General features: G+C 41.3%; 2 protein-coding genes across 9 annotated transcripts in view; one reads left to right on the top strand and one right to left on the bottom strand.

Annotated features, from left to right (window-relative positions):
* TBCE (tubulin folding cofactor E) overlaps positions 1-2,006 on the top strand; it is an 89,373-nt gene extending 87,367 nt beyond the window's left edge. For all 4 annotated transcript variants that reach the window (XM_061404871.1, XM_061404873.1, XM_061404872.1 and 1 more), the window contains 2 exons: positions 1,599-1,690; positions 1,879-2,006. In XM_061404871.1, coding sequence (XP_061260855.1) covers positions 1,599-1,690; positions 1,879-1,971 — 185 coding nt within the window. In that variant the 3' untranslated portion in view covers positions 1,972-2,006. The remainder of the gene's footprint in view (positions 1-1,598; positions 1,691-1,878) is intronic.
* The window catches only part of B3GALNT2 (beta-1,3-N-acetylgalactosaminyltransferase 2), a 66,507-nt gene continuing 53,107 nt past the window's right edge, over positions 800-14,199 (bottom strand). For 4 of the 5 annotated variants that reach the window (XM_061404878.1, XM_061404879.1, XM_061404880.1 and 1 more), the window contains 7 exons: positions 12,137-12,215; positions 8,219-8,402; positions 5,920-6,045; positions 5,204-5,363; positions 4,474-4,530; positions 3,272-3,439; positions 800-1,674 (listed from right to left, as the gene is read on the bottom strand). In XM_061404878.1, coding sequence (XP_061260862.1) covers positions 3,302-3,439; positions 4,474-4,530; positions 5,204-5,363; positions 5,920-6,045; positions 8,219-8,402; positions 12,137-12,215 — 744 coding nt within the window. In that variant the 3' untranslated portion in view covers positions 800-1,674; positions 3,272-3,301. The remainder of the gene's footprint in view (positions 1,675-3,271; positions 3,440-4,473; positions 4,531-5,203; positions 5,364-5,919; positions 6,046-8,218; positions 8,403-12,136; positions 12,216-14,199) is intronic. The other variant, XM_061404877.1, reaches the window with a different exon arrangement.

Raw genomic sequence — 14,199 nt, forward strand, 5'->3', positions numbered from 1 at the left:
AAGAAGTAAAATATCGTAAATGACTCTAGTGAAATACCTTTCTATTTGCCTGTCAGTGCAGTGAATTCACATTGATTTTTATCAAATAAAATAAGGTTATCCTGGTATTCTTTATGGAGGGCTTTTGTTGTGCCCAAAGAAATACCTTTACGATTGAAAACCATCATCAACTTACCAGTATTGCTCCATTTTTCCTTACTAGCAACCCAGTTTCTATTCCTGTGACATGTAATTTTGCTACTGTTACATAATGCTGAATTAAAATTAGTGGTTCCCCTTCATTTCTGTTTTCAAACTTAAATACTGCCAGTAAGGACCCTAATGGGAACAGGCAAGTGAGAGAGGACCAGAACTTTTTGTTAATATAATTGATTTTGGACATGTTTGCATTTTTCCTTCTTTTACATGAAGTCAACTTGCAGGAATGCTCAGGAATGCTCTTATTAGGTCTGTGTTCCTCTAACTGGGGCCGTCCTTTCCCCCTGGCACAGTCACCGTGTTCATGGGCTGAGCTTTATTCACCTTCAAGTAGAATTAACAGATTAGACTAATATGGAGAAATTATATGTAATAATTATGCTATAAACAATTTAAATCTGAGTCGTATATTCTCTAAACTCAGCAGTCGGAGTTATTAACCCATCACTAACCACCCTGTGAACGAGGAAAGCCAGTCTACCTAAACCCTTTGAAAGGACAAGATTATCCATATTCACAAATAAAAGAGCAAACTATGTCGATCGACATTATAAATGTCCATTTAGTGTCTGTTTTCAATACATAAACAAGAAAAGGCAAGTTTTTATTCTAAAATAAAAATAACATTTATTATCACAAGTTGCATAAAGACACAGCTTTTACAAAAATGTTTGATAGAAAAATATTTTTCTGAATACATGTGATATCTGTAGGAACACCACACTATTGCTGTACTTCCAGCTAAAGCTTCAGAAAAACTATTTCTCATAATCAGAATTTCCAATATTTACCACAGCCCATCTTTGGAAAGAAGTTCATAGTGTTTTCTGAACGAGCCAAAGCATGTCCTCATTCGGTTACACCCCTGGGCCCAGTGGTCCCCTGCATGTGTGTGCTGCACACATACATACCACGGCGATTAGACTGGGAGCACGTGGGTCATTTGTCTACACACCTCACTTTACAGAGGAGGGAACTAAGGCCAGAGAGACTGATACAAGTCCTCACCGAGCCCAAACCTGACGCCAGCATCCTTCAAGTAAGTAATCACAGGTTTAAGAAGTTAATGATTTCACTCACATTTACTTCTGTGCTGAGAATGATTTCTGGTTTATTCAGAATAAGGAGGAAATATTAAATACCACAGACATGATACGAAAAGTCATCATCAAAGGGCACTTAGGTCTGACATCAGCTCCGTTTTCCCACCGCCTCCCGAACAAGCCCCTAAGTGGTGTGACACCCTGGTCTGGGTGTGAGCTGTCCCCTGGTCGTTGCTTGGGTAAACGGAGTACGGAAGGACAGTGACAGCTCTCATTACCAGTGTGGTCTTGGCGCGTGAGCTCGTCTTACAGGTAGCTGTCACCTGCGAGAACTGATGTTTTTCTTTTCCTTGACAGACTCCATGACAGTCCAAAAGGTGAAAGGCTTGCTGTCGCGTCTCCTCAAAGTTCCTGTGTCAGAACTTCTGTTGTCCTACGAGAGTCCCAAAGTAAGTTGCCCAGAAAAAAACGCAAAGTCAAGCTGAGTTTCCCACAGTATGACTCACTGTTAAACTAAGTCTTCATGCAACATGGTTTGGTTCTGAATAGAAACCATACATCTTTGTTGGGGTGTGTGTGGGTATATGTGTTTTGCCACATCTGTCTTAATCACCCCACCTCTCTGCTCTAATTTTAGATGCCGGGAAAAGAGGTTGAACTAGAAAATGACCTACAGCCATTACGGTTCTACTCTGTGGAAAATGGAGACTGTCTCTTAGTGCGATGGTAACAGCAACCAATAAAATTCAGAGGTTTGACAATGTAGCATGACTGGGTTTCACTGAAAATAAATGACATCTTGGGACAATTCTTTCCCAAACAAAAGAGGTTTACAACTTGCTCTAAGTATAGAATAGCTGTATTTTTTCATAGGGAAGAAAACATTTCTAGGCATGTATATAACAGCAATAATAAAGGCTTTGCACCTACTAATGATTTTCAGATTTTATTTCATAGTTCATGACTGTATTTCATTATGAGAAGATGTAAGTACTAAATAGAACCTCACTAGTCTAAAAATCTGAAGTTAATGATGTATTCATAAGTATTAATGGAATGCTCAATTCATACTATTGGTTTAAAAGATTACTAAAATGATTTGGCTGATTTGGGAAAATCTTTAAACTGAAGAAAGCATATCCTCTATGTAATATATATGCTATGATCTCTCTTCTTAGTTGCACTGTTTTTAGAGAACTCACAAAAATTATGTGCTTTTCCCTACAGTTATACCCTAAACTGAGCATACATTCTTTCTAAGGAAGATTACCAGCTCTGATTGAAAATCACTTATATTAGGTAAACATTTTACAATGGAAGAAAGCAAAATTAATTGTTTCATCTATTTAGAAATATCTTTTCCTATGGCATTAAAACCCTGAGAGGTATGATTTTACTTATATTCATAAAACTTTAGCATTAAAAAAAGGAGTATTAATATAGCTGTGATCTTCAGGATTTATGTTAAATGGCAAAAGAATACTTGGAACTTAGTCTACTGAATGAATTTAAAACCAAGGTCCAGATGTGAGAAATACAGTGGTTCCTTTTCAGGTTGCCCACTTCATTCAGAGATTTACAAAATCTGACCTGATTTCCAGAAACCCCCACTTTGGTGTAAGTGACCACAGGTCACACAGCACGAGTTCTTTTTGGCCTGTAATTATCCTACTTAGCTGTCCAGAGCTAGTCTGCATTCCAGGCTGAAATTCAGACTGGAATACTCAACATTTCTGAACTAGGCCAAGTTTTAACCAAAATGATAGGTAATGAATTACTAACTAGAAATGATGCAATAGGACTCAGGAATATTGTTTTTACAAACAATTTGGTATTTTTCAAGTGAGCTTCCAATATATAAGTTTTCCTTGCACTACAGTTATCTGTTGTTTTTTAAAAAGAAAATTTTGGGCAAATGTTAAGAAATATCACATTGGTGAGAAGTGAAAGTGCCAGCCGAGAATTATCCTGAAAGACCGTATAATCTGCGGCCAAACCTCAGGCTTCTGCTCAGCCAGTCATTCGCCCACCTTGACCTTTAACACAGCAGATCGACCTCATCATCCTCTTCCTTCGCACCGACAAGGGTCACCGCAAAGCTCCTTTAGTCTCCACAGCTGCGCGAGCTCCTGAGGAGAGTACTGTGGGGAAGACAGCATTCCTGGTTCACAGGTCTTCTCACAGAGCCACAGGCTGTCCTGTTGGAACACAAAATGCAGGCTGACCCCCTGCTGCAGACAGAACGGTGTTCAGGGGCACTTCCGGAGCCCGCTGAGGTGGTGGTCATTTCAAAGACGAGCGCGTGTGCGAACGCACTCAACTTATGGGGCACAGGGAGTGGGCACGGCAGTGACCCTGGAACAAAGAAACAGTGTGGGAACCACAAATGCAGCGTCTCATCTTTGCTACTGGAGAAAAGCTGGCCCAACAGCACTGTGAACAAGAGCAAGTGTTCTGGAGAACCGGTTATGGTATTTGGGGGGACAGAACCAGGGCTTTCTAGGTATTATCCAGTTTAGTTCTCACAATAACCTGTGAGCTAGGAATTATTTCCTTGTCATGAATGAGAAACTCAGTGAAGAAACTTGCTCCAGGTCACAGTGAAGTTCATGCTGGCAGGCTGAGTAGGAAAGGAGTAAAAAGGAGTCTTATCAGAGTTCAGGTTCTCACCCACCAGCCTACTTCCCAGCTCCATGGACTGGCTTCTGCTTCCAATAATATCAGAGTGCAGATTCCATTCAATTTGAGAACATAAAAAGGAGGGACATAATAATCAGACTCCTTCCCACAGAGAGCTGTGGCCCTGATGGCTGAGCACCTCCAGGGGTATTAAAGGAAATGGGAGGCTTTCTGTCTCTGCCCTGACCTTAGGTGGGTTGGGGAGGGTCTCCCCTGAGCCCCCACTTAGGTGGGCACACTGCTGGAGTCTCATTCTGTGGAACCGTCTCACGGCCAGGATCTGAAGTCAGCCAACTCCTGTAAGTTTTAAAGCTGCAAAGAATTGAATGAAATGTATAAAAACGTATAAACACTTGACTCATTGTGGGCAGGACAACTTCCATTTAAAACACTTCCTTTTTGCTTTATGAGACCCTGGCCAATGATGGTGAATTAAATCAAGTGCACAGTTGTTACAAGACTTTGCATTCACAGTTTCTGCCCAAGGCTGGATAAGAGAAACCTCACTTACCTCTTCCGAGCCCTGCGGCCAGCCCTGCTCAGGCTTGCTCACCTGGTATCTTTTAGGTCCTATGGCTGCCATCCAAATGCCCATGCTTACATCTTCACCCTACACATGCCCCAGAAGGTTCAGAAAGTAAACATTTCAGTGCTGCCTCATTGGTTCAGACAGTGTCACACCCACTCCCACATGTACTCTTGTACCTGTTTTCTAAGTACTCTAGTATGAAATGCTGAGCATGTTTTAACACTGATACACAAAGTAAAAGCTGCTGGTCATCATTCACATGAAGCAAACACGCCACAGTGAAGTGAGACTATACACTAAGCAGGCGGCCAGCCCCTCTGCATGGACCTTAAACTTGCAGCACCAACAGTATGAAAGACACTGTGGATCTGAGACCCAGGCAGAGCTGTTTTATTGACACAGTCACCAGAATCAGCAAAAAGAAAAAAGAAAGCTTATATTCATAAGAAGGACTAAGCACACTGAAGACTAAACCTTTACACTCCTCCAGGGACTATGCCTTTAAATACAGGCTGAAAATGTAAGAAGTTACGTTCAAAGACGACTTAGGAATAAGATTTACAGCCAAGGTTTAAGGGATAGAAGTGTATCCCTAACCTCTGAGGGCTGCTGATTCCTATATAGAAGGAATACCATACATTCCCCAAGGGAAGCTGCTCTGCTTTTAGGGCTGAAATACGAGGTCGAGTTAAAAAAAAAAAAAAAAAAAAACCTGCTTGATGAGTGGACTTTTAGGTCAGAAGTCCTTAATTACCTGGTAGGTCTTCAATCTCCCCGAGTTGCCAGCAAGCCAGTGGACGATGTCCCTGGAGATAACATACCCTGACCCACATGCAAAAGCGGGGTATGCAGGGCTGGGGTACTCCAGCTCCTGCCACTTCCCAGTTCGGTCAACTGCCCAGTTCAGTCTGAAACTAAGATTGAAAGTGAGTCGGCTTCTGTTGTTTGGACACAGGTCCTCCCTACCACTAGCTAAGCCTGAGTCCTTAACTGACACCACAAAGGAACAAATTACAGAAGCAAGGAAAGAAGAGGTTATTTTTTTAGTCTTAAGGGATTAAGTATCTAGTGGTGTTTTTTATATAAAGACTGGTATGTTAAATTCTCTCATGGAGTTTCCGAATCATCTTGCATAGATATATTTAAAAAATAAATGAAAAATAAATCACTACTCCATATTTAGAGACATAGCAAATGGTTTCAGAAATGTATCATACATTTAAGGAAGAGCAGCTTCTAATTTCAGTAGTACTTGTAGGGCACGGTGATGAAAGTCACGTTAATTTCCCCCCTTCATTACATTAGCCTGAGATTTTCCATTTAAAAGTTTTTTCCCCTTTAATTGTAAATTAATAAAACATAGTAACTCAGGAGCCTAACAGGGAACTTTCCTATCTCAGCCATATTTTTTTAACTACATGTGCTCAGTACATGAAATGAACATCGATGGGCTAACAATGTTTAACTTACTTTCCCCACCAAAAATTAGGCCCGTCCAGATTCTTGAGGGCGATTCTATTAAACACAGCTTCCAAGTCTATATAACAGTCGTCATCTGTCTTTAGCAACAAATCAAAGCTGGTTGTTTCCACAGTCCTGTTGGCGAAAAGAGGGATACAGAGTCAGGGCACCCCTCCAGTATCAAGAGCACCTGCCCTAAGAGGAGACGGCTGCTGCCAACGAGTCCTCACTCGATTTAGCAGAGTGGCCCAGCAGACGGGGGCCGAGCCGATCTGAAAGGTGTTAAGGATAAGAACATGATGGAAAAAAAGATTTGGCTTAGATGGAACATACAGTCAAACGCTTCTTAGGCCTTGCGCAGGTCAGGCCAGCGTGTCTGTCAAGCAGCAGAACTTTGCCCCTTGCATTCCTAACAAGAGGCCCAGGGTGAGGGCACAGGTCCTTTCACAGAACACCGGCGCACGGAAGAATGTGTTCTTTGCTGCCATCTATACTGTACTCGCGTTTTACGGTGTTTAAAAAGCTGAGTTAAAACACTGAAATACATTTCCCCTTAGAAACGATCTTCAGTAGTTCAGCCATCACCAACGACCTTCTGGAAGGCACAAAAGGGTGACTTCATTTATCTAGACGTTAAAAAGTATCTAATGGCAACTACAGACGAAACTGACTCTTCAGTTTCACACTGCCAACCCCTGCACCTCTTTGTTAAAAAACCCAGTCTTGGTAAGTAAGAACCAGTAAGATGACAGAAATTTGAACTAAGAAATCTGGAGAAAAGGTTTCATTAGGTCACAAAATGGTGAATTTTAACAACAGATCCACAACCGAAAGCATAACCCTATGTTTCTCAAGTTTTATTTTCCGTTAACAGCAGAAGATATACATACTATTTACTTGCTAATCAGAAATAAACTTCCGTGATAAGGGACACTGAGGTCACTGATGGAGCCCCTGGATAAAGATGAATGAATCACAAAGATGTCATTTACAGTGTGGAGGGTCAACTGGGACGAGTGGGAAGCGGGTCTGGACACACAGCCTGTTAATAGATCGCTGCAGTGTCCTGGCAGACATGAGGGCCCAGAAGAGACAGCGGCAGAGAGACTAAGATCACAGAGACATGCAAGCAGAAAAGACAAAACCTGAACTTCCACAGTGGAGAATCAGCTCCCTATAGAAAGCCCTAGAACTCCGCAGTCCTGATCTCCACCACCTGGACCTCCACTACCCCTCCTCACCTCTTCACGTCCTTGCCTTGGCCCCACCAGCAGGAGCCCATCAGTGGCCTCGAGCTAAAAGAAGGTTTTTCTCACTACAGCTGTCAAACTTAATCCTGGTATTCTGGGCATACCCACACCTCCAACTCTTTTTTATATCTGCCCTCTAACCACAAGAGGACTCCAAAATTATACTAACTAGCCCCAGCTATGAAACTACATAAATGAATTTAACTGTCTACCCCTCAGGACCAGAAGTTGGTAATTTCCCATGAGCAACAGAGAAGAACAGAAGGGACAGCCTTTGGGGCTCATCAAGCAACAAGCTCTCTGATAAAGTTTTAAAAAAAGACAAAAGATGTACGTATACTTAATGTGTTTGATCTAGACAGAGTTTGAAGGTTTTACATCTATAGTCAGCGTACAGTATCAGGCTCAACAGAAAGTTATGGGACTCTAGAGTAACTTAGTAATATTAACAACTACTTGTATTCAATTAATAAGTTACTATATACTTACTGTTGGTATTAAAAGGAATTACAACCAAGACCCAAGAAATACTGGAGGGTCTGGGAAGTAACAATATGGTAGACTCTAAGGGTTGTTGAATTTCATCTTACTAAAGGTTTTGGAATCAGGGCAGGTAGTTTTTCAATGAGTGGAGGACAGAACAGAAATACAATGTGGATGTTCAGCTGAACAGAACTCAGATCAGTAACCTGGGTGTGAGTGACTGTAAATGGGAGGTATTAGGTGGGTGGGGATGAAAACCACTTTCAAACTCACTGATTTTCACCTAATGTTGGCTCCAGACAACTATGGAAAAGCAGGAATGACTCAAAGTGAGCCATCTTTTACCTTGCTTTTGATTAATAGCACTCACATTATGGATCTGCTAAGAGAAAGAAGGCACCATTTCAGAAGATTAGTCCTCACAAAGAACTAGGGGATGACTGATCACACCACAGGTACTCAGGGCTCTTAGGTAGGTTGTTTAAAAAAATCTCAGTGGTTTGATGTTATTGATAAACTGCTTCTACATCAAAAGAAAAATAAAACAACACCTACCCAACATTTTTATAACATACCATCTATAGAAGTTCAGTAATTTTGCAGGAACATTTCGATAAGTGTCGACAACATCCACAAACACAATGTCGTCATAGAGGCTGCTTTCTTCCTTTAGTAAGGCATCCTCCTCGTGGAGATTATGTATATGATCGAGAAGTCTTCGAGGGCGAGAACGAAGGGTTTTTAAAAGAGCATCGCCTTCTAAAAGGAGAGAGGGGGTTTCAGGATGGGGAGCATGTGTACACCCGTGGCGGATTCATGTTGATGTATGGCAAAACCAATACAATATTGTAAAGTAATTAACCTCCAATTAAAATAAAAAAAAAATAAAGTCAAAAAAAAAACAATAGAAAATAAAAATAAATAAAAAGAGTTGGAAAAAAGAGCTACTGCAAGCTTAAGACCTAGAACTTGTAACATTATCACACTAATTCTCCTCCCAAGGCAACCTAACAGAAAACATTTGTTAGGGATTTTGAGGGAGGGAAACCAGGACTCCCACACACTGTTGGTGGGAGGATAAACTGAGGGGCTCACTGTGGGGAGCAATTCCGCAACACCTGGTTAGGCTGAAGGTGTCCGACTGTGTACCTCACTAAGTCCAATTGTAGGTACGTTCCCAGAGACGTTATTTCACACGGTCACAAGGGTATTTATGGCAGCACGTTTGTGACAGTGATAAATGGAACCAGTCTAAATGCCTACCAATAAGAATGGCTAAATCATGATATATTCACATAATGGGACACAGCAGTTAAACAAATTAACCTGCAGAGCAGCACTACTCACAACAGCCAAGACAGGGGAACAGCCTAATGTCCACTGACAGATGAATGGGTAAAGATATGGTACATATATACAGTGCAACACTGCTCAGCACAGAAAAGAATGATACAGCCATCTGCAGCCACATGAATGGACCTATCATTCTAAGTGAGGTAAGAAAGCAAGGGACAGATTCCACACGGTATCACTTATATGTAGGCTCTAAAAAACAGTACAAATGAAATTATTTACAAAACAGAAACATTCACAGACACAGAAAACAGACCTGTGGTTGCCAAGAGGGAAAGGGAGGAGAGCGGGATAGACCGGGAGTTTGGGGTTAGCAGATGCAAACTATGTATATAGAGAATAGATACACAACAAGGTCCTACTGGGTAGCACAAGGAACTGTATTCCGTATCCTGCAATAAACCACAATGGAAGGGAATATGAAAAAGAAGCACATATGTATACACACACACACACACACACACATATATCTAACTGAAACTTTCTGTACAGCAGAAATTAACACATTATAAATCAACTATACTTCAATAAAATATATTTTAAAAAAATCAACCTGATCTTGGATGTTAATAGGAACAGCACTAAAAAATAATGCTGAGTGAAAAAACGTATTTTGCTGATTGCTATATATACTACAGGTATAAATTATGAGATACTTTAATCAAAGCTGTATGTTACAGGAGAAAGTAGGATAGTAAGACTGGGAAGGATGCACGCGAGCTTTCGGACAGTGGTGTCCGCTGCGAGGGGAGCAGGAGGAGCAGGGGTGGGAAGTCCTAGGAGGGAGGGGCTTCTACTGTATCTGAAATGCTTCATTTCTCCAAAAAAAAAGCAAACATGAAAAAATGTAAACATTTATTAGTTCTAAGCAACAAGGACACGAGTGTTTCTTAATAGCACTGTTTCTGGATTATCTGTGCTATTCCATAATAAAAATGATTACCAAAGTGCTTAAAAGACATTTTAATTACCATCTCACAAGCTAATGAATCATTTGTCACATTTGTGCATGGACTGTCCTCAAATAAGGCAGCAATTCTTTCACTGGCACAGGATTTTGTCAACTTAGAAAATTAGAAAATCTCTGAAAAATGACAAATGGGTGGCTGAGCAGTGGGGGAAGGAAACTGAGAAGTAACTTCGTGCTCCGCTCTGTAACTGCAGACAGACTGCAGTGCGGGCTGAAGACCTGTTCTGATTTCCGCCTCTGCCACTGTCTGTGGGATACTGGACACACTGCACGTTTCTGGGCCTCAGCATTCTCATCTGTAAAAGGGGGAGCTGGACTAAGTCTGTGGTTCTCAGGAATGCTCATGGAATACAGATTTCTAAGCCCCAGGCCTAGAGAGCCAGCGGGGCCCAGGAATCTGTATTTCTAACCTGTGACTTCCTGTAACTTTGATGTAGGTGGGCTACAAACGACCCTCTGAGAAGCACGGGCCTAAATGATCCTGGGTCCCTTCTCAATTCTTACTGTAACATCCTGTCACTTTAAAGGTAAGGATAAATACACACAATTTAACACTTGAAGGAAAGTATAAGTGTATAAAATTATGGCAATAGGAAAATGGTTGGTAACAAGAGCAGAAATTAAATACAGGCTTTTTCAGTAACAGATTGTACACTTTGGCTTATATTGCATATATCTGGAAACTGAGTATACTATCTGTTTTAAATCTGACCATCTGTCTAGGTGCTATCTACAAGAATCATATAGTTTATACCCTCTCAAACGTTAGAGGCATCAAATCCATCTAGCAAGCTTGTTAAAATACAGGTATCTGAGCTCCAATCCTGAAGATTCTTAACTTTCTAACCTGAGGCAGGGCCCAGCCAGAGATGCTAACGCCCAACAAAATTTGAGAATTTGTGTACCACGTGATTCTTAAGAAAACAGCACAAAAATTCTCAATTAAAAAAAAAAGTCATAGTCAGCTTTTCAGATATATCCAGAACATGAGAAGTAAAATCTATTCATTCTAATTCCCTTACCCTAAAATTGAGATAGTTCTCTCTTGTCTGAAAGGCATTTTTCTCACCCGAATCTTAATCCTTTGGCCTCAGAGAGAAAATTTAAGATAAACAGTTGTTCAAGACACAGTAGCTGCTCCCTGTAGAAGAGTTCAGTGCCAGAAGTCTAAAGGGCCCCTCAAGTTTTTTAAGTCCCCTGACAGTACAGAGTTGACATAACTGGCACAAGAAAGCAAGCTGCGAGACATTAAGTCAGATGGTGTGTACACCTGTAGCCGCCCCCAAGTGTGAGCTGCTTTATGAACCTGGCCTCCTGACCTGAGTTTTCCCCAGGGGACCCATTAGCTAGTCTCTGGTGAGCTAAGTTGATACCACCCCTGGCAGAGTGTTCTCATAGTTTTATGAACAATCTCTGGACTAAAATTAAGGATCCCTAAACTTTACATCTCGATGTTTAATGGCAAGTTTGTGGGCAAAACCTAGGTACCTATTCTGACTTTCCCTTAGGGGTGGTGTAAATACTGTGCGGGAACACTGTATAAATAAAGATGCTACCGGAAAAAAAAAGGCGCCACGGCCATTCCCATCTTCAAACTACATACAGTGGCCTCAAATAGAGGGTTCTGTCCCATCCTCAGTCCTGCACATTAAAGGAGTCCCCCTGAGGAACTGCCTCTCAGAATATGGACTCTGCTTCACCTCAGGGTGACTTCAGGGGAGCTGGGTCCAAATTGTTTCATAGGAATCCCTGATCCACAGAGCTGAGAAATCAGACAGGACCACCACTGGGCACCTTTGTTCTAAGTGATGCTCAGGACAAGTGACCACCACCAACAGCATCTACAATGGCTGTTCTTAGGGGTCACTAATGCAGAATCCTCAGAAGTTCACAAATGGTATTTCCAGAAGCATCACTGAAGACACGGCGACTCCTTTTTGAGGGTGATAGAAACGGTCTGGAATTAGTGGAGATGATAGCAGAATGAAGGATATACTAAAAAGTATGGAATCAAACACTTGAAAAGGATAAGCTATATGGTATATGAATTATTTGTCAATAAAAACTTTTTAATAACTAAAAAAAACAAAGATTACCTTTCACGACTAAAGTATGAAGATGAAGTAGGTGAGATTCAGTATGCTTTTCAACTTCCAACCAGCTGACTTACCCTGAATGGTATAAATAAAACCTCCTGCAACTCCCTCCACACCTTCCATGAATTCATGAGGCAAGGCACCCTCCCCAGTCTGAAAGAAACGAGAACAGAAGTGCTTGATGCTTCATGGCTAAAAATACATTCCTTACACTTGAAAATTGATTTTGCAAAATTCATAATGGCACATGAATCCACCTAAGATGCTATCAGGATATCAGCATTCTATTTTTGCTGTTGTCGCCTAATTATTACAATGTCCAAGGTAGGTATACCCGATAATCTCCAGACTGGTGTTCAGAATTCCAGCTTACACAGAATCACATATTCTTGAACTTGCTACCAACATTATTACCAAAACCAACTTTATTTTACATCCTCAAACACCCACACTTAAAAATAAAATCATGATCACGTACTTGAAGAATGCCCGTGAGTTCAAATACACCAGGCGCATTTTACAGTGTCTGCTACCATACAGTGAAAAGCCCTCTAAGCCAACGGTTGAACCAGAGGAGCCCTGCTGACTAATGACGTTGAAGGTGCCCAGAGATGATTGTGCCAACAGCCGACAACAGTCCTGTCTACCTCTCAGCTTTGGAGGAGCTGCTGTTTTTAGAGACATGCCTCTTTTCACCTCACAGGTTACCCGAGGCCCTTCCTAGAAGTGAGGGGCTTCACCTTTGGGTATTACACCCCAACTTAACTCGTCTCCCAGCTGCTGCAGGCTGGATCAGACCGTCAGTCAAGCCTCAGCACCTTTACTACATTTTTTCTACATACTCACCCAATCAAGGGGCCTTACTGCCTGCCTAGTCCTTTTTGGAACAGATCCTTCTAGCAGAGCTCTACTGTACAAAGTAATGTTTTAAGGCCAGTGGACACACAAGTGTTCTGGGGTGACTGAGGTAAATCACCATTTAATTCAGAATATAATTTGTAGCTGAATGTGGAGAAAATCTCTAGAGGTGAATGCTACAGATTCCAACTTTGTAGTTCCACAAAAGACTGCACACTTTTTTTTGGAGGTGAGGGAAGAGTTGGTTTTTTCTTCTTTTTAAAAACTACACACTATACAGTTTGGGCTTGTTTAGAACTGGACAGCACTTTATTAACTTCTATCTAAAATGTCACATCTTGGCTTTTATTTTGCTTTTGAAAATTTTCTGAGGTTATTACTTGCTGGCAAGGGAGAAAGGCTTAGGAAAACTTCCAGCTCTGTGCATTTATGATGAAAACCTTTATTTGCACATGGGTTCCTTAGAACAGGCTCCTAAGCAATCAGTTTTGTTTTGTTTTGTTTTTCCAGTTAACTGAGTATTTAAGCTCCCGTTAACCCTCCACAAGGCTTCCTGGTGGCTCGGATGGTAAAGAACCTGCCTGCAATGCAGGCGACCCAGGTTCAATCCTGTGTTGAGAAGATGCCCTGGAGAAGGGAATGGGTACCCACTCCAGTATTCTTGCCTGGAGAATTCCACAGATAGAGAAGCCTGGTGGGATATAGTCCATGGGATCACATGACTGAGCTTTCACAGCCCTCCACAACCATATTCATTCCCAAAGCAGATCATGTGAATCTTTACCTTAAATCTAGCCCAAAACTCAGAAGTAAACTGATTTCCTTTTATGCAATCAACTGAATAGTATAGAATTCTGTCATGTTTTGCATATTTAAGTTTCACACACAGAGAAGGAGACAAGAAATTCAAGGTACTTGCTTTGAAAATAAGGAAAAAACCCTACAAATCCAAAAAACACTGTATATTAAATGAAGGACTTTTCATAATCAAGGATGAAATCCTAAACATGGCCTCCAAGGCTAAGGCTGTAATTACACCTGAATGCGTGGGTCTGTCTGTTTAATGTCTGTCTTCCTCACTGGAGTGTAAATCCCCCTGTGGGACAGTTACGGGTCTCCCAAGATTGTGCTTGCCTCACAATGAGTATGCAAAAATGCTTTCTGAATGTACAACAAACCTCACGATTTTCATTTCAAATTCAAGGATTAATTTATGTGAATAAGGTTAATTAATGAAATGTACTAACCCTGTGAATTTAAATGCCAAGTGCTTTCCTAA

Source organism: Bos javanicus, chromosome 28, assembly GCF_032452875.1.
Source record: "Bos javanicus breed banteng chromosome 28, ARS-OSU_banteng_1.0, whole genome shotgun sequence".
NCBI lineage: Eukaryota > Metazoa > Chordata > Mammalia > Artiodactyla > Bovidae > Bos > Bos javanicus.